Consider the following 20,706-nt stretch of genomic DNA (forward strand, 5'->3'; position numbering starts at 1 on the left):
TTTGGGGCAGAGGTTCTTAGGGTCTTAGAGGTGAACTTGGCAGTGTCAGGTTAACAGTCAGACTCAATTATCTTAAGAGTCTTTTCCAATCTAAATTACTCAATGATTATAAATATATTTACACACACAAATATATATACATCTAAAACCCAGACATAAATTCTAGTATAAACGTGTATCTAGATATATGGAAATATGTAATATGACACAGACATGAACATACATTTTTATTTGACCCCAATAAATAGATATATATCACACATTTTTTCCATGTAAACTCAAATCTTTATTCTAACTAAACCTGCCTAAACCCCAGCAGGCTCTTGTAGAAGTACACTCTCTTTTCATATAAAATAAACGTGCCATGTACTATTCACAAATAAACAACTGCTACCTGGATACAGCACTATCAGAAACTAAGGTGAGGTATTTTAGAGTCAAACAGGGAAGTAAAATTTGGATACATGATGCTAATATCAAGGTTAACCTGTCATATCAAATACAGATACATCAAGATTAAGGAGCACCTTTCTTCTTGTCCTGAATAATAAATTAACATCAACAGCTTTATGTGCTTTGTAATATAGATTTCTATAAAACTGCCCTTCAAAATGGGTTCTTAACTCTATGTGCTAGCATAAAATAAAGCTTTTCATATCATCTATTATCTTGGTTTGGGATAAAGAAAATTCACTCATGTACTTAAACCACATGATATTCATGGACAACCTCTGCTGTATGAAAATGGGATAAGTGCACTGAAACGCTTTCAGGCAAGAAGCCAATAATCTCCACGCGTTATACAGAAGTGGTGGAGTGATTTTTTTTTAAGGCACACCTGCTTTAGACGAAAGAAATTGAATTCCAACTCCATAACTGTCAAGCGCCACCGCAAATAATAGTGCCTAAGCCGAATCATTTCAGCAATATAGCTATTTTCCTGTTGAAGCAATGGAGCAGAAATCAGCCTTAGCTAGATGATATCACTTTATGTGCATGCTTTGGAAACAGTTCCATTCATCATTTCACCGCTTAATCCCTTTCAATAACATGTTCTTCATTCCCTGCTTAATAAAAACTTTGGTTACCTAAGTCAAAATAATGAAAAAAATGCAGATTGTGATTTTGCTATAATTACATAAAAATTTCAAAGAAAATACAGTAACTACAATAAATCATTTGAACGCTTGCGCATAATATTTCTTACATGACACCACATGCATGAGGCTGTTTCTTCTATAGTCCCTCAAGGAGCTGAATCTTCATTTCTTTTTTTGCAGCTCCCAATAGGATGAAGATAACATAAATGCAGGACAACGAAGACAGTTATCGGATATTGATAATCTGACACCAAGCACATTTTTCATTTGGGAAGATATAGTTCTCTCCCTTTTCCTTCATATAATCACACAGAAGAATAAAAGAAACTCTCTTCTCATATGTCAATAAGCCTACATTTATTTTCAAACCTATCTTGGGCAAGGCACAAATTCATGATCCATGGCTGTAGTGACACCATCACAACAACTGCTCCTGACAGCAAGATTTTCAAATGGGACAGACCATTTTATAAAGATTTTTAGTGCTACATTCTTCTGTTTTCATTAAAATTTGAAGGCACAGATAAATTTCTTCATTTCTTCCCAATTATTTAAACAGGTATGTTTACCCACAGTCCAGAGAAAAGTCAATAAATAAGACCTGCTTCTACTGAGAAATTTCAGTGGCTACCAAGGGAGAGACCTCAATGTTTAACATTAGCTCCAGCCTGTATCTTCCCACTGAGTAACTGCTAAAGCCAAATGCTTTCGTTTTCTAAGTTGGTAATGTGTGGGAATTTATGTGTAGAGGCACCGATGCAATACCTGTTGAAATGCTGGCTTTCAGCTGCCTCTACACCCAAGTTCTCCTCTGTGATGACTACATATTGCTCCTGGGCAAGTTAAGGGTTGACATGCTAAGGACACACAAGGACCCATGTAGCCTTAATCCCTAGATGCATTTTAGAAAAGTAGCTTTCTAATCATGTGATAGGGGCTTGGTGAAATACTGGAAGACCTAGGAGCCCTCAGAAGTTCGTGTCTTCATCTGAAAAGCCAGACTTAAAGAAATCTCCTACTGGTGGCCAAAAGATGAGCCCCAGGCTTTATCACAGGCAGCAGCGCTGACACGGGACGGGATGGAGCAGCGGCAAGAAACCTGGGGGGAAGAGGAAAGAACAGGAGGAAAGGGACATGGGGAAGGAATTTTTACACTGAGGGTGGTGAGATCCTGGCCCAGGTTGGCCAGAGAGGTGGTGGATGAACCATCCCTGGAGACATCCCAGGCCAGGCTGGACGGGGCTCTGAGCAACCTGAGCTGGTGGAGATGTCCCTGCTCATGGCAGGGGGGGCACTGGGTGACATTTGAAGGTCCCTTCAATCCAAACTATCCTATGATTCTATAATAAGGAAACCAATTATAAGTTCACTTGAAAAAAGAGTTTTAAACTGTCACCTTGGACGCCTCTGAGGTTCAGCAAGGTGAATCCCAAGCCACACTCTGGATGTTCGTGCTCTCCTTTCATTTGCCTCATTGGAACATTCGCAGCAACCACAGACCAGTGCCCTGATGGAGGAACACAGAGTTTCGACATTCCCTCGCTCCTCCAGAGGTAAATTAAGGGCACGATGATACAAGTAAGGATTTTTTCGATTAAACCTTCAGGGCTGCAACACTAACTAGATGTAAGATTTGATCTGACCCTCACTGTCAGTTTGTAAGGATAAAAAATACTGACTGTGAGACCTCTGAATACTGCAAATTAAGTGTCAGTACTGTAACTCACAGAAACGCTTCTCCTCCCTTTCACCCAGCTCCCGATAGTAGCATTTTTCCCCATATCTAACTAAACTAGCAAAATGCTTTTAAATGTAGCCAATGTTTTCCAATAAATGACTCTCTATTCTTAATTTTCGAAGTTTCATCTTTCATTTTATGTTACGAACTGCTCCAATGTAAATAGTATCCCGAACACAAAAGATTAAAAAACAAATTATACTTTCCAATCCCTGCAATTTTCCTGCTAAACAAATACTTAGATGAAGGACCAGACTTCACAAATACTCGCTATATTTTCCTAGTACATACTGATCTAAATCACAGTTCGCAATATTAGTATGAAGTTAAGTTTTTAGCATTCATTTTAACAGTTCCAGGAAGACATTAATACTAAACCAGAACGTTGGCAGCAGATGAATACCTACAAGATTAAATTTAGGGTGGCAATTACACCTTTCGTGAAGCACAGCCCCAATCAATAAAACAGATTTCTATTACCTTGCCTCCATAATGTCTACAAGAGACAGTGCTAATGAACAAAACCCCTTGCCAAGATTGGATTTGAAAACCTAAACCAGCTTTCAACACCTTGCGGTTTCTTACTCTATTTCTAGAGGTGACTATTTGAGACAATACACATCCCCATCTATTTTTAGACAATTAGGAAGTTATTTTCCATCGTTTAGGATAGTTTGTGTGTGGTTATAAACCAGAAACAAGTGCTGATGAATAACAGGTTGCAGTATGTGATATCAAACTATAGGTAACCTACAGTTTATGTCGTTTCACAGATCATATCAATGTAACACTTTTCTTGAGGACGCATTTGACACTGTTCCTTTCCTCCCATCCACTTTACTTTTCTTCCCTTGATTGTTCGATATACTCTGCAGAAAAGCCACTAGATATGGTGGTGACTAAATGCTCAGCTTGTGTTTTAAACAGGATTAATCTAAGAGGAAAATTATTGTCTAGAGTTTCACAGGTGTTTTACACCTTGTTGAAAAATACCCAATTGTGTCTTTTTCTTGCAAATACAATGGCTTGTTTTTCTAAATCTTGTCTTAAAAGCCACTTCTTCTACTTGTTATTCATCCAAAAAGACTGCAAGGAGCTTGAGGCAGGAGTCAGTCTTACTAATTGCACTCTACCAAAAATACACCAGCTCTGCATAGTTACTTGAAGCTGCGAGTTATTTAGTTGTAACTTCTGATTGTCATTATGACTTCGAAAACTCTTTGTTTGCTGAAGACTTATTTCAAAATCCTGTTAAAACCCCAAATAAATTGGGCATAATAAATCACGATCTGTTGTTATGGAAATAGCAAACAGAACCATTAGGCAGAAAGGGGAGTGTTTGGGGGTTTTTTGCTTAATGCAAACAATTTAAGAGCACAATCACTGCCAGATTTAACTAATCCATGGCTTATAATATTAGTTCATGTTTAAACATTAAGTTTCTGGCTGTATTCTTTCTGAATTTTCACTGGGTTTTTGCTGTTTTCATAAGAAAAGGAGATACTAACAGCTTTTCTGCCTAGAAAGCAGGAGACATAAGCAGGAAGGAGTTAATTTTTATGCCCACTCTATCATTATTAACCTTTGCCGAAAAGATGGAGCAGGTTAGATGCTTCACTGCACATACATATGTATGCATATATGTGTGTGCGTCTCCATTAGCTGAAAACCTCCCGGAAATTGCTACGAAGCAAAAAAAAAATGCTTCTAATGGAAAAACAGCCATGATATTCAGTATTCATGCAGGAAAAATACCGTTTTCCTTTTCATTTAAAAAGGGTTTTTTTCTCTCATGTTAGGAAGTGTAATGTAAGTTGAAAGAAGGCCATGTACTTCCTGCAGAACGGGGAGATAAAACATCTTAATTCCTTTTCAGAATTAGCAGAGTTTTGCTCCAGAAATGTAGCACTTTCATTCCTTGGCTTCTCCATCAATAAGTGCAGCAGCAGCTCAACGGCACGAGCCGCTAATCCCGTCCTAGGGAGGCCACCCATAGGGCAGAGAAGCGCGGGCTGGTCTCTTACATGTATTTAATGCTCAACCTTCCTGCCAGAAAACCCGTTCCACGTGGGTCATTGAAAAAACAGCAGATGATGGATTGAAACAAGTATATTTTGGGGCTCGATTCAAGCTGATGGCACATTGAGAAGGTCTGCCAATGTATATCACATCCCAAACAGAAAAGGCTTTGCAATACTCCCTCTACATAAATAAACACACGTAGAATTATGCATACAATTATTTTCACGTTAAATTATTAAAGTACAAAAGCTGTAGAGCATTACATGCTCTGTGGGCCTAATACTACATCTTTATGCTCAATTAATTTTCTAACATTAATATCAGTTAGAGAAGGAGCAGGGTATACCAGAATATACATGGTATGCATGGCAATATGTACCTGTAAGATTATTGTTCATAATTTGGCAAACTAATTCATATTCAGGAGCTCTGGGTAGGAGCTGCCACATCCAAAATTAACGTTCATCATTCAGAACAAGTTTTCATTGCGCTTGAGAAGAGGAGCTCTGGATCGGTCCCCAGGCATTTGCAAGGCAGGTTCAGAAAGGAAAAGAGCCTCTGCCTTAGGAGACAGACAGACTCCTCAACTCAGACACAAACCGGCTCTGAGTCACCGGCAACTCAGTTCCAAATTAGACTTGTTAGCTGAGCTCTTCAGAGTTCAAAGAAGATCTTCCTTCTCCCTCCTCCGTGCCGCAGTCAGTTCTGTTATAACCTTCCCGTATGATAGATAACCAAACACCTCCCCAAACCCTGCAGCTCACCTGGCTTGGAGAAGCCCCTCTATTAAAACTGATCAAAACCCAGAAACTGCTTCCGAGGTAAAACCCTAACTCGACAAGTTCTCAGTCTGAACCAGAAAGAACTTTTATCCTAATGATCACGGTTTTGTCAAAAAATTTTGCACTAACTTTACTCTCAAATTTTTCTCATGATAGTGTTCCTGAAGGGACCAGCCAATTTCCCAGCAGATTTCTTTGACACCTGGTTAAGACTTTTTTTTTTCCCCTATTTAGAGGTAATTTCAATCTGGACATGTAACTTGGTGGCATCTGTACTATAACAGGAAGATGGGAGTAACTTGTGATAAGTTTTCTGAGAGAATACAGAGGCTTTTAACCAGTTTGCCTTGGAGCCACAGGAAGAAAAAAACATAGTCCTGGTCTCCTCCAAAGTCTCCCCGCTTTTTCCTTTCATTTTTTCCCTGTAGCAGCTTTCAACATGCATTACCCATGACTGATTTATGAGATTGTTAGTGCTGTCAATGTCCGTGTCAGGTATAAGACAGATTTGTCATGAGGGTGTAGCAAAACTAGATTACCCTATTCAAAAGCTGCATGCCTTCTCTTTACTCCGTGCCAAGCTCTGATAGCCAACCATTCGTTACTAACACGGATGTCTCACAAAAAGAAGATCCAAGCCTTTGTGATCATCAAGCCTGTTATTTCACATTTGAACTAACTCTGGGGTACCAAAAAACATTTCAATGGGCACAAAATGAAACAGCCTATCTGTGTAATACCAGGAGCCACTATCAACATAATACGGCCATTTGCCGTTTTTTACAGATACCCTTTCAAAAATCTTTCTCCTGCTATTAAAAGACTTTTAAAAGCTTATGCCCTTATAAACCAAGCAATCATTTTCCCCTCAACAGCTACGACCTGACATCACTTTACAAGACCAAACTGCTGAAGACTGAAGGTTCATGAAGGCAAGTGACATGAAGAAACAGCAGAGATTTTTCTGCAGGAGATAAAAATGACTGAAGCACCATTCACATACAAAATTAAACACAAACCTGGCTTTATTCTCTATTTCTTCACACAAAACAAGATCTGGTTTTGCAACTTCTACTTGGAAACATCTTAGAAGAAAGATGCAAGTCAAGACATAAGCAGTGAGTTAAACAGAACTGGTTTATAGACAGTAGCTAGAAAGATCAAGATGGAAAACCATTGGTTATTGAAGTTATGCAGGTTCAGGCTATTGAAAATAAAACAGTGTAGTAAATTGGGGTGGCATCTGAACAAGGCAAAAGCATAGAGATTAATACTGACATAAGGATATATAGATATTACAAAGTAAGCCCAGAACATTGATTTCCCTTTCCTTAAAGAAATGGAATAGGAGGAAAGGAGTGAATCCAAAATAACCAAAAGAAAGCCAAGCTCAGGATCAAGGCAGCAAAAGCTGGGAGTGAGTTTTAAGTTCTGTGGGGGGAAAAAAATCAAACCAAACACCACAAAAAACACACAAAATAATAATAATAATAACAATAACAATAATAACAATAATAATAAAACCCCACACAATAACAACAAAACCCAGAACCCTGAGCAAGGTTAGAGGAGCAGCAGAAAGGAGCTGAGGGATGGTGGCAGATAGGATCTAAGTTAGCAGATATTACACTAGAGACTGCCTGGATTTTAAAAAAGAAAGATAGATAAAGGGAATTCATATCAAATAATAGGAAATTATTACGGACCTATAAAGTGGATTGCAGTCTATAGCAGAAAACGTTTATGCGTGAACAGAAATCTCTTTAAAAGTTTAAAACATTCATCATGAAGGGGCTGCACATATGCTGATCTTAAAACGAAGGGTTCTATCAGTGGAAATGCTTATAAAATCTGTCTAATCACGGTACCTGTTGTGTCCTTAAATAACTGAGAGAATCAAACTCAAACCCAATGAGTTAACTTGATATAATTAATCTGTAGACACCAAACACCTGGGTCTGCAGGATGGACACAGATCCACTGCTCAAGTCTTTTGGAAATGTTACGGCTCAGACAAAGAGAACTGCACTTGTATAAACAAGGTTTCAACACAAAAATAAACTACTAACTGAAAAGGGCCTCAAGGGAAATGTTAAATTGTTCTTCCACCTCAAACGCTCCTGAAACTATTCACACAGCAGACTGTATGGAATAAGGAAAATGGACTTTATACTGTGACAGGCCAGTCATCACAACAGAAAGTGATGGGATTTAAACAGGGACTTGAACCTGAGTTTTCAAAGTCCAAGTCCTGAGCTGCATATTAATGAACACACAATTTCTAACAAACTATACACAAGAACTGGACAAACGAAACACACCTGTGAATTTAAGAAATTAAGATGCAACAAGGCGAGTGACCTTCCATAGGTCTGACAAGACGCTTCTGCCAGACTGAACCAGCTGCCTCTGCCAATGGCCGTGAGCTGAGATCCTCCAGGAGACCCAGGAGGCGGCAGATGGGGAGGTCTCCATGGCCTGAATGGGCAGATGGAAGAGAAACAGTTCCCAGTAAGGTCAAGGGGAGAGCAGAGGCAGCAGCGGCTGTGCTTACACAGCTTTCTGGAGCTTGTGGCCTTCCTAGCAGCCAGTTCTACCAACTCAGACTGAGCCTATTCTGACACAACCTTAGGGCCAAGAGCTGAATGCAAAATTCTGAAGTCCCAGACCGATGCTCTTATAATAATGCCATCTTTCTTTTTTAAAGATAGATTTTAGTTTGGTCTTGCTATATTAAAAGAAAAAAAATGACCTTACTACATCAAATAAGTGATGTTGAACACTACGCAAAAGACTTAACTCTTTCAAAGCCTGTGTTAAGGTGACAGGACACCACAAGGCAACGCTGCTACTATTTAGTCCACACTTCAGCTGAAATAAACTTCAGAAAGCAAAGCTCAAGCTATTTTAAACCCATTTTAATACTTCAGTTGAAGTATAAGAATCTAAACACACTTTTCCACTCATCGCAGTTAATAAGTAATCTGAGAACTAATAAATTTTCCATAGATGTGTGAGGAATTATCCCTGTGCTTGAAGGGGAGAGTTTTGTGCCAGCAGCCTGGCACTACGAACCACTTCTAAGGTTTGTGTAGTGCTTTCTGGCCATCAGAAGAAATCTTAATTTGCAATTTTAGCACTGTATACTGACAACTACAGCACTGTGATTTGTTACTACCTGAGAGTTCTGGGGAGTGTTTTGCCCAGATGCTGTGGGCCAAGTCCTGTCCTTGGGTGCTCGGGCACAGCAAACGCACCTGCGGACTTGAGGGTTAAATTGAGATGAAGGAGAAAAGGCCACATGAGATACCGAGTTCCACTTTGGGTCATTTCATGCTTGGATTTGTAGTCAGTAGCTTTGAATTTTCTTAGTTAAGAGAGAGCACCTGCAATATACTCAATTTTATGCAAGTTAGGTGTGCTCATGGATTTGTAGTACGCTGAAGTAGCTCCTATCTGTGCAGAATTACTCACAGAAATGGGGAAAAACATAAAACAACACCAAAACAAATTAAGCAAGAGTTCAGAAAGCTTTCTGCTTAATTTTGAGCTCAAGCTTTCTCAAAATGAAGCAGTCTCATGGCCCTCATCCACAGAAAGGAAGCGCCTGGAGCAGAATCCCGTCTGACTGCACAGCTGCAGGGAAGCGTGAGCTGAGCCTGCCCTACCAAAGCCAGGCCCAAAGCACAACACTTACAGCTCCTTGCTTAACTACAGCTCCCGACGGCCCCTCCACAGGCTTTTCAATACCACCTTATCTACGCTGGAGTTTCAGTTAGAGATGCTCTTGCCCATATATCCCATAGCCAAGGGGTATCACGTCAAGGAAACATTCCATGTCCAGACCCAAACCCACCTGCATTTTCTCCTTGGCCTCCCAGAGAGGGAACGTGCAGGTAACAGAACTATTCTCTATAGCAACTCAAGAGCTGAAGTAGCAAGCAAGTGAACACTCATAAAAGAGAGAATTTCTTTGATTTCAAAAGCTTACATTCTTTATAATGCCACAGAAACGAAGTTTGAAGAAGATAAGAACCTGTCACTGAGTTCTAGGCTGTGGATTTATCAGTCTGCAATAGCAAATTAAATACTTAAAATTATTTGCATATTAGAAAGATGTCTAGTCGGCACTGGGATGTGAAGCCAGCACTCCATGCATTTTTATCGAAAAGCATAGTGTCACTACTGAATATACCATACAAACTATGCAGAGACTACGTCACATTAGCAAAATTACAGCAAGAGTTATCAAAGACAAAACTTAAAACATGATTAAATAATACACTTCCATTAAAAATTATAAAATGATTGCTTACTTCTCTTTGGTAGAAATAACTACTGGAGAACACAAATCCATCTGGACATTTTTGGGGCACAATGCTCTTTCTTTTTAATTAGCGGTTTATAGGTAAAACAAAGTACAACTCAAAGAGACTCAATCAGATCAAGCTTGGCCTTTAAATTTTCCAAAAACTAGTTTAATATTACTGTCTGTTTTATCATTATTTTATCAAATCATCAACAAAATAGAAATATATAAACTTTATCTTTCTAATTCTGTAAACAATATCTAGTGGTGAAAATATGCCAGCTCAGAGCACCAAAACTTGGAATGGACTTGAATCAAAATATATAGGGAAAAAAAATATATATGTTTATATAATCCATCTTCAAAATGAGAGAAAAGAAATAGATTTTCCAGTCAATATGAGATTTCAAAATGTAAAGCCCTATATGGTATATTGTCGGGGATTGGCTCAAGGAGCACAGACATGAGTCCACCAAGCAACTGTACGAGCAGAGCCCATTTTAGTTGACATAAGTAGGCCTTAGTTAGCTTGTCTATTAGGCCGTGGGAAAGGGGGGAACGGAAAAGTACTAACTAAGGCAGGGTCAGGATATTTTTGAAGAGATAAGAGTCAGAAGAATGCGGGATGCGCATAGCTAGCTAAACCCAAGTAGGTAGAGTAAGTAAATGTAACCTTTTAGTGCTTAGCCTATTAGATAGAGACAAGTATGCATAATTATGGTATTTGGTATAAATGCACGCTATCTCGGGCAATAAAGTTGAAGTATGCTTTATCACTCATATTGAGTCGGCTGCATTTCTTCCTCCGTCCGCTCGGGTCTGGAACTCTGATGGGATTTCTTTCTGCAGTATATGGGTAAAATTACTCATTTTCTATTTTTGTAATATTTTTATTATCACTAAATACATCTCCATTTCTCTCTCTCCCCTTTCAGACACTGTTCATACCAGTAGAGAATAAATAAAAGCCTGGTTTTGAGCTGAAGAAGGGATTAACAGTTAAAGCTGGGGTTTACCAATCCTTCATAACCAAGTGGGGCATTCTACCAGAAAAGCGCTTCAGCTTGCAGCAGCCTTTCTTGCTCGCTTGAACACCTCCCACATCTCTTCCTCAGGCTCTCGTTCCACGTTGCTGCTCACCCTCACCGCTCTCCTCTGCGCTTCTGCAGCGCTCAAGACCTTTCCCAAGGTCCAGCTTCCCCGTCTGAGTGCGGGGAAAAAGCCGAGGCCTTTACATGCCAGGCAACATCAGTACCAATGCAATGCTTTCCTTTATACATCCCCAAATGCTTTTTGATTTCTATAACAGGACGCTACGGATTCATGTGTTTTGCCTGCGATCCACTATAATTCTCTATGTGGTTTTTACAGAAATGTCATCTACCCATCTGGTACTCAGGCTGCCAATTATTCCTGCTGAGTGTGGCATGTTGTACTTTCCACAGTGGAACAGCATCGGATTTTTTCAGACAACTGCTCCAATTTACTAAACTCGCTTTGAATCCTACACCTGCCTTCCAGTTTACCTGCAGCCCTATGCAGCTGTGCTTTACCTCCACATTTCCCAGACCTCTGTTCTACCATCCCAGTTTCTAGCAAAAACAGGCTGTCACCAAACAACCTCCCTGGGCAGCCTGTTCCAGTGTCTGCCACCCTCACTGTGAAGAAGTTTCTTCTCAAATTTAAGTGGAAACTCTTGTGTTCCAGGTTGAACCCATTACCCCTTGTCCCATCATTGGCTGTCACCGAGAAGAGCCTGGCTCCATCCTCACGACACTCACCCTTTATATATCTGTAAACATGAATGAGGTCACCCCTCAGTCTCCTCTTGTCCAGCTCCAGAGCCCCAGCTCCCTCAGCCTTTCCTCACACGGGAGATGCTCCACTCCCTTCAGCATCTTTGTTGCCCTGCGCTGGACTCTCTCCAGCAGTTCCCTGTCCTGCTGGAACTGAGGGGCCACAACTGGACACAATATTCCAGGTGTGGTCTCACCAGGGCAGAGTAGAGGGGCAGGAGAACCTCTCTGACCTACTGACCACCCCCTTCTAATACACCCCAGGTACCATTGGCCTTCCTGGCCACAAGGGCCCAGTGCTGGCTCATGGTCATCCTGCTGTCCCCAGGACCCCCAGGTCCCTTTCCCCTACACTGCTCTCTAATAGGTCATTCCCCAACTTACGCTGGAACCTGGGGTTGTTCCTACCCAGATGCAAGACTCTACACTTGACCTTGTTATATTTAGTCAGATTTTTCCCTGCCCAACTCTCCAGCCTGTCCAGGTCTCTGGATGGCAGCACAGCCTCTGGTGTGTCAGCCACTCCTCAGGACAGACCCACTGGAGCCTCACTAGCAAAATTCGTCCATACAGACACTGCGAACCATCAGTAACTCCTCAAATGTGCTCCCTCCTCTGCCCACAGCAAATGCACCTGGACCAGGTTTCCTCAGTTTACTTATGAAAAAAAAGTCCTGACACAGGTGCAAAAGACAACGAAGACACACAGCACTTTCCACAGAAAAGGATTAGCCTGACATGATTTTTTTCTTAATCAATTCATGCTATTATTCATTTCCTTGTTAGTAACCAGGCTACACACATATAGAGACAAAATCATCCACCTGCTTGTCCTTTTCCCCTTTCTTTCTCTAAACAGATTCAATTGCAAATCAAAGCCCTGAAGTCAGATGATATTCTTTGCTTATCTTTGATTTCAAAATGGAAGTGTGATGGATATTCTGATAGAAATGAGAATGGACACAATCGTCCATAATCATATTGTGTTCTCAAATAACTTAAGGCACTAGTTCAGCTTCACTCTTTCAGCAATACAAAACATTATTTACTGGCTGTTGAAGAAAAATATGGCAGTTTTCCACGACAAATTCATCTTTGTTTTGAAACATATGTTATCAGTGCTCAGAAGGGAACTGTAAGTATAGATTTTTAAAATAGCCTTGCAAAAACATCATCTCTGAAAAACTGAAAGCGAAGCTGCCAGAATGCAGTTGGATACCATATTTTTGATAATGTCTGGCGAAGTCACAGCAGCACATTTTCCATATTTCCAACATCATTTCTGACACACAACTGAACACGGATGGCAGGCGCTGGAGGAAAGGCCGCGCTCCACCCACAGACACACAGCACAGGCCTGGGGCGAGCGAGACAGCGTTTCCAATCCTCCAGACACCATAACACAGGTCAAATACCATTTACAGTCTTTAATATTTTATTTTTAGGAAGACCGATAACATTACAGCTCATTGGATATTTATGAGGAGACCGAGTAATCTCATTTTCATGGGTAGCAGGCGCCGTGGACAGAAACGTTCACGCAAAACCCAGCTGCTGATGAGCTGCATTGGGAATTTTTTGCTATTCTACACAAAATATTTAAAACTGTCAAGCATTATTTTGAACCAAGTAGCGTGTTTTGTTGATGCTTCCTTATAGCAGAAGGAATTTAAGTATTCAGGTATTTAAGTGTGTATTTTTGCTTAGTGGTATAAGTGACTTTCAGGCAACGGGACCAGACTCCTGTCAGTGGTGCCCAACAACAGGATGAGGGGCAAAGGGCACAGACTGAAGCACAGGAGGTTCCATCTGGATATGAGGAGAAACTTCTTTACTGTGAGGTGCCAGAGCCTGGAACAGGCTGCCCAGAGAGGCTGTGGAGTCTCCTTCTCTGGAGACATTCAGACCCACCTGGACACCTTCCTGTGTGATCTGCTCTGGTGAACCTGCTTTAGCAGGTGGGTTGGACTGGATGATCTCCAGAGGTCCCTTCAACCCCAACCAGTCTGTGATTCTGGGAACAGACACAAGCAGGGAGCACAGTAATGCAGGTTCATTAAGTCATTGCATCACAACTTAATTTAGCTGTAGGACGTTATTTTCCACGGAAAATCTGTTTTTTGCTAACACAGCTTTACAGGAGGTCTAATCAGAAATGTGTGGCGTGCTTAGGGGGAGCAGACAGAGGAGCACCTCGCTGCACCCCACGAGCCTCGGTTGCTGGGATCAGGGTTTGCAAGAGGAGAAACATGTATGGATGGGTTTGTCTCCAGCTTCCCAAAATGCTGGAACCCCAAAAGCTCCTCGGATAGAGTTGCTGGAGCTGGCAGAGCAAACTGCACCCACCAAGGGTTGGGATGTGGGATGGCCCATCGCACCGTGCGAGAGCACCACTCAGACCCCTCTTTGCAACAGGAATAACCTCAGGAGTTATTTTGTCCCAGGCTTGTCCAGAATGGCCAATGCTGTGTCCCCAAAGCCGCTCATGGGGCTGCAGGTAATGTAACCACTTCTGCAATGCCAACAGGAGAATCACAACTGCAAGTGCAATAGTCCCTAATAACACCCACTGAGACAATCCTTACAGTTTGTTTTCCATCTAAAAACAAGGCCATTTATCTTTTAAAAGTTTCTACGTCAGGCTGTCAGTGTCAGATAATGCCACACTCATCCTTATCCTTTAAACCTGAACAATACCCTCATAAATGGAGCGACACGGGCTTTAATAACACGCTTTTCCATAGGATCGCTGCTTCAGCTGGTGCCTGTATGAATATGGACACAGTCTGCCATAAATCTGGCATTTCTTACCTCTGAGAACAGAGCAGATTTCTGCTTCTACACTTGGGCGCATTCCCTGATTAAATTCTGATAGCTAAAAAAAACGGTACTAACTCTGCCTGCGAGATGAGAAAAGATTGTGGGAATAACCTCTGCTGGAGAGACTGAGGGTGAGAGCGAGATGGAGATAAAGTAAATGAGGAAGAGGTGAGGAACACGACAAACTCCAGCGCTTGCAGACTTCACTTAAAAATAAATAAATAAAACATGGAGTTTTGATAATCAGAACAAAGTAATAAAGTATTATCTGTTAATCTTTTGGATTTTAAGTGCAGCTGTCAGCTCCACACAAGCAGGGCTTGCTGCCTTTTAACGTCCCTTAGAGACCTTCCGCTGCCTTGACTACTTTCTATCACATTATATCACAAGTAGAGTTTTCCAATTAGTTGAGGTACTTGATGGAAGTTTTTCCCCTTAAAATATAATTTTTACAAGCAAGAACAGCTTTAAAGGTGAGGTGGTGCTTTACTACATGGATACCTCATTCTCATTAACTGAACATCTATTATGTTACGTGAAAGAGAACAGCTAAACATAGATTGATAAAAAATGTATTGAGTTTAATTTCTAGAGCTATGCTACTTAAAATCCGGTTATTTTACAATAACTGCACAAACTTATTATTGTAAAAGTAAAATTATTTTGATTGTAGATACTAATGTCACTGTTAACGCGGCAGAACAACATTCAGTATTCATCTTGCATGACGTACACGTCACAATAATGATAATTGTTTAATTTACTGATGATATTCACTTTAAAACATATTTCTAAGTTTTTTAATCAAGGTTGTACAATCAAGTTTACAGTTTTTATCATTAATAAATGCAAAGTGGATCTGTAACAAACTCCCGTTTTCATCTTTAAAAGCAAGAATTTAACATCAAGAAGAATGGTCTAAATATCTGATATTTCAGGTGGTAGCCCCCCAAAAAGTATTATTGTCTATTTTTTCTCATAATTTACTTCAAATTAATGAAAAGCATCATGGTATTTTTAATTCTGCTTCAGGTGGCATTTACAAATATAATGAGATAATAGATTATTAGAGCAGTTAGCACACTTGAAGGAAAGAGCTACCAGTAAACCTTGAGTTCATTTTAGCTTAGTGTGATTTTATGTCTAATACAACCTATTAACAGAAAAATAAAACATTATCGCTGAGGTGTAAAACTCACTCCCCCTTCCAAACTTTTAAGTCTGATGCATTCTTGTACTTGGCCTTCTATAAAGAGATTTTTATGCACTAATCACCTCCTGATAACATCTTGCTTGTACCAAGGGACAGAAAGTGGTCCGTCTATTGACATGTAAGTCAATAAGTTGTTCTCCGACAGGTGGTTTGGTTGCATTTAGTTTGGGTTTGTTTTGGTTTTGGTTGTGGGTTTTTTTGGTTTTCTGGTTTGGTTTGGACGTTTTGTTTGTTTTGTTTTTTAAGATTAGCATCCAATTTGACTTCTTCCATTTCCCAATATACACAGCTGGGTCTCATTTACAATAGGAGGGAACAGAACGTTTTAGGAAAGAGTTAACAATATATATGACCATGAAGACCCTGCCAGTCTCCCATTTCCACAGGGCTGACTCAGGCTCTGTTAGGACTGTGTGAGACTGAGTTTAAGACTAGGGGAGAGAAAACATCCATTTTAATCCTAAATCTGCCACAGATTTACCGCAGACCTTCAGCAAAGGCATGAAAATGTTCTATACTTCAACAGCCTCCATTATTAAGATGTATAAAAACCTTTCCTTGTTTTGAAAATCTTTCCTTTAAAAGGATAACCTCATGAAAGGGATTAATGGAGAACAAATCCCTTATGGTCCACCAGTCCCTTGAGCATGTCCCACCGTTACCTACTGCACCAGGAGCCCCAGAAGCATCACACGCACGTAAGGATTAGCAGTGAACCAGACCAGTTATAAACACGTCTGCACCCCAGTATTTCTTACACATTCTTCACCGTCACAGTGTCTGAATCATTCACATCATCCTCAGGAATTAAACACCTATGAAGCCCTTTTCCTTTAGATCACTACAGAGCAAAATCCTGACTTTTTTTACCTGAATTTGAGTTTTGCTGTGACTGAAAATGCAGCCTTGGCACATGATAATCCAGTCTGGCAACAGTTTTCTTCCCTATTTCTGACAGTCTTCCAGCAAAACAACTAACATCTGTAGCCTGCAACAAACTTTTTGAGATTGTCGAAATTATTGTTTACTGATATATGAGCTGCCACGAGGTAACGGGCAAACAAAAGCGCTGGCACGAATATAATGTGTGCAAGAAGAACCCATGAAATAAGAGGTTCTTCTGATCGCTTCGGCCCATCTCCCTGGCATTTGCAGTGACAAGGACAAAGGAAGTGAACGCACAAGACCAGAGGTGAGGGAAGGGGAGAAACAAGTTGATCTGGTGATGCCAATATAGGGAGGAAAGAAGGGAAAACCAAGGAAAAGCAGCAGTTGCAAGATCACCTGAGAGGCATGAAATTATTTCTATGTGATTGCAGCTTTCCTCCTTGGATAAGCCGAGTCCTTGGGCAAGCGTCCTCAAAATCCCACATCCAATCAGTACACGTCATTACCCATTAGTTTTTTAGGCAAATTAGCTCAATAGAACCAGAATTCAAGTCTAAGCAAGACTAAATTCACGCTGAATTTTGACCCATTTCAAACAAGTGGCACCCATCGTCGCTGAGCCACGGATCAGCTGCGGTTTGGGCCTTGCTGCAGTTTTCACCGAGGTGATGTGAATTTCGGTGAATACCTCCACAGCACATGCCTCAGAGGAGACTCAGTTTCAAGGGAGGACACAGAAAGCTTAATTAGAAGCAAATTAAAATCATTGCATTGAATCCTTTGAGAGATTTTCAGCTAGCTCTGTTTTTAAATACTGCTGTAGCAGGACTCGCTGCAAGCAAATGATACAAGTTTTTGCAAAATTTCTTTTGTATGGAATTACGACAGAATGTTTCATGGAGGATTACAGACAAGGTGCATCACATTAAAAGAAGAGAATATCAGGCAAGAATCATGCTGCTTACTAAGATCAAGTTCAAGAAACAATACATTCAACACGGCTAAATTGTCAGAGAGGATTTTGAGACTGAAGAATTTAACTGGATTTCATAGGCCCAAACAAACAGAGAAAAAAGAAAAAAGACTATTTTCTTCTTTATAGATACTATAAAACACCAGATAAGACAGGCTGTCACCTTCCAAAAATAACTAATCCGTATTGTGCAACCATGCTCCAGTTGCTATTTCAGACGTTGGCCCATGATGGTACAAGAAGTGCCACCAGAAAGCAGAAGCCTGAAGCTAAAAACTGATTAATCGATCGAAGGGGCCTTTTTCTTCTCTGTGTAAATAACGGAGCCAGTGCCTGGTCATATATTCCATTTTGCAGTGCAGTCTCATAAACTCAGGCTCCTGGGAAGGCGAGTGGCAAGGGATGGGACTGATCATTGCCCGGCCCCAAGGAACCACAGGCATCAGCTTCAGAGCTATTTCAATGCTCACTGATCAGGAAACCAGTTAATTCATTATAGAAATGGTTTTCATACTGTTGGGACAGATGCTCCTTCACTACAGTGCGTAGTTGCAAGCTCTGTTTAATACATTAAACTTCCAAGCTAAATTGCATTGGTCATTTTAGTTCCTTACTTTCTTGACCTCATAGGTTCAAAACCAGGTACTTAACCTTTCATTAATGGCAGGGGTTTTATTGCACAAGATTACACATTTAAAGTCATTATTATAACCTCTGCTCCCAGGTATAAAAGACTGAGAGGCATCCAAATCCATGTCAGGAAAGTGGCTTTGTAAGGAAGAAAAGCAAATCTTTCTGGTGCCATCTTTTCCTTTTTAAGCTCGTTATGAAACTTAGCTCTCCGAGTTACACTGGAAGTTCTCAACCCTAACAAAATTACATGGATATTTCTAATGTTTTTAAGAGTGACCAAAGCAACCTTAATTGTGGGATTGGAATTCAGGAATTTGGCCTTGTCTTCACAAGTAAAAGGTTTGGCATTTGCCAATTATATCTAAAATTCTAGTAAAGGCAAAATTAGTGTCACCCTAACACAAGCTGGGAAACTGAGTTAAAGAAGAACCCAATCATAAAACCTCCTTTTTCAGGCATTATCTTCAATTGTCCACATGGTCACATTTAGGTTTTGGTTGGACTCGATGATCTTAAAGGTCTCTTCCAACCAAAATGATTCCATGAAAAAAATCCTCTCATTCACAGAATTGAAATTTTTGGGTCTTTAGAGTAAAGCAGAGCGATTCTAACTGGAAAGGCCGTGTGCTGGGCAATGTTATTCCTCAGTTCTATTGATCACCACTTGTGAGTCAGTGTTCCCCAATTCTGCATTCAGGTGGAGCAACCCAGTGCTTACCAGACCTTATCAATATGCAATAAAAGGTGGCAGCTCTTGCTCACGCTATGGCTGGGAATGCCAGATGGCCTTTTCTGGCTCATGACCCAAATAGATTGCTGGTTATGTTGTTAGTTTGCATCAAATGTCTACTTGCTTTAACTGTCACAACGCTATGGTTTTTTAATGCTATTTCTTGAAAAAAACATGAATTTTATTCTTTTCACTAACCATCTCTCCCTTAAAATATTAAGTATAAACTAAGATTATGTTAGCAGGATATAAGTTACATTTTTTAAAAAAGAATAAAGACAACAAAAACTTGGAAAAACAAAACTTTAAATTTCATTGTATCCATAGGTCTTGATGGTTCACCTTCGATTTACTAGTATCCTGTGGAGACCTTTAAAATGCAGTGAAATGTCTGCCCCAGGTAAAATTGCCAGCACTTTAGAACAAAGGTTTTGTAAGTGGTGGTTTATAATGCATGTGGGATTTGAAAAGCGTATTTTTTTCTTGTCTTGAAGATAAGTCTTATTAAGATGGCATACCACCTTGGAGGCAATAATGGGTTTTCTCCATGCTTCAAGTTGGCAATAGTACTATTTCTTGTAAGAAAGGCAAAAAGGTTGGGGTTTTTTTATCCTAGATGAGGTTGATGCTTTCTGACCCAATATTGTTGCAGTGAGATATAGATTTAAAAGAACTCTTGATCTTCTAGACACGGAAATGACGCCTGCCAATATAAATCACCAATATTCAATCTATAGCTACACTTAAGTCTTCCGTTTTTCATCCTGTTTCCTTCACATCTGCACCAGTAAAGCTACTTGGGATGTGTAGTACATTTTTAAACTAAAATATATTCTAGAGATTACAGAAATCTATTATGTCTGCAAATCCCAATCAGGATTTGAAGTGTACTTCTAAGTATATTTTTTAAATGCTTTCAGGAATCAAATTTCAGGGCTCACCTTGCACTTCTGAACCTTGTCAGTATCTCCAGGCCACAGCTGGAGTGCAGTTGGGTGGTGGGATTATCATCATTGGTGGGATTATCACCATTATCCCACCGGCAAACTGCACTCCAGAGTTTTACAGACATCAGGCTTCGAAAGAGCACACACTGTCATTCTGTTAGCCCATGCTTCATTTAGTTGACTTGCCAAACAGAATTACAGCATTTTAAATATGCAGATTGCTCTGAAATGTTCTATTGTATGACACTGGGTATTAAAGTAAATCTTGCTGAATGCATGCAAAGGCAGGTGAATCACTTTAAACAGCATAACAGGCATGCACACCTCAATTATTCTAGTGTTTCACCTGCAAAGTATTGTTCCAAGCAAACTAGATTTAACAGAACATTGGCTTTGCAGTAGCATCAATTTGTCAACTAAATTAGAACAATAAATATCAAAAAACTTTTGCAATAGACTTGCATTTTCAATCTAGTTTGAACAGTATAGAAGACAATTACCAATACAAAATCTCTCCTAAATAGCTCCTGATCACGAGGTGGGTTGGGACCGCATGGCTGTGCCATACTCAGAGCCCATGTTCATCACCCTGCCTGTTATTTTTTGTATGTTCAATCTGAATCTCCCTCCTTGCAACATATCACAGAATCACAGAATGTCAGGCATTGGAAGGGACCTCAAAAGCTCATCCAGATGAGGTTACACAGGAAGGTGTCCAGGCGGGTTGGAATGTGCAGAGAAGGAGACTCCACAAC

At 40.2% G+C, this 20,706-nt stretch overlaps 1 protein-coding gene and 1 long non-coding RNA gene across 5 annotated transcripts in view; one reads left to right on the top strand and one right to left on the bottom strand.

Annotated features, from left to right (window-relative positions):
• Nucleotides 1-10,722, top strand: part of LOC106145853 (von Willebrand factor D and EGF domain-containing protein) — a 192,127-nt gene extending 181,405 nt beyond the window's left edge. For 2 of the 3 annotated variants that reach the window (XM_021296547.2, XM_065070320.1), the window contains one exon: nucleotides 6,518-10,722. In XM_021296547.2, coding sequence (XP_021152222.2) covers nucleotides 6,518-6,562 — 45 coding nt within the window. In that variant the 3' untranslated portion in view covers nucleotides 6,563-10,722. Of the gene's footprint in view, nucleotides 1-1,280; nucleotides 1,473-6,517 lie in introns of those variants that run through there. The other variant, XM_021296548.2, reaches the window with a different exon arrangement.
• LOC110363608 (uncharacterized) overlaps nucleotides 1-20,706 on the bottom strand; it is a 66,776-nt gene that overhangs the window by 35,159 nt on the left and 10,911 nt on the right. The gene's annotated exons all lie outside the window — the stretch shown is intronic.

Source organism: Columba livia, chromosome 7 (assembly GCF_036013475.1).
Source record: "Columba livia isolate bColLiv1 breed racing homer chromosome 7, bColLiv1.pat.W.v2, whole genome shotgun sequence".
NCBI lineage: Eukaryota > Metazoa > Chordata > Aves > Columbiformes > Columbidae > Columba > Columba livia.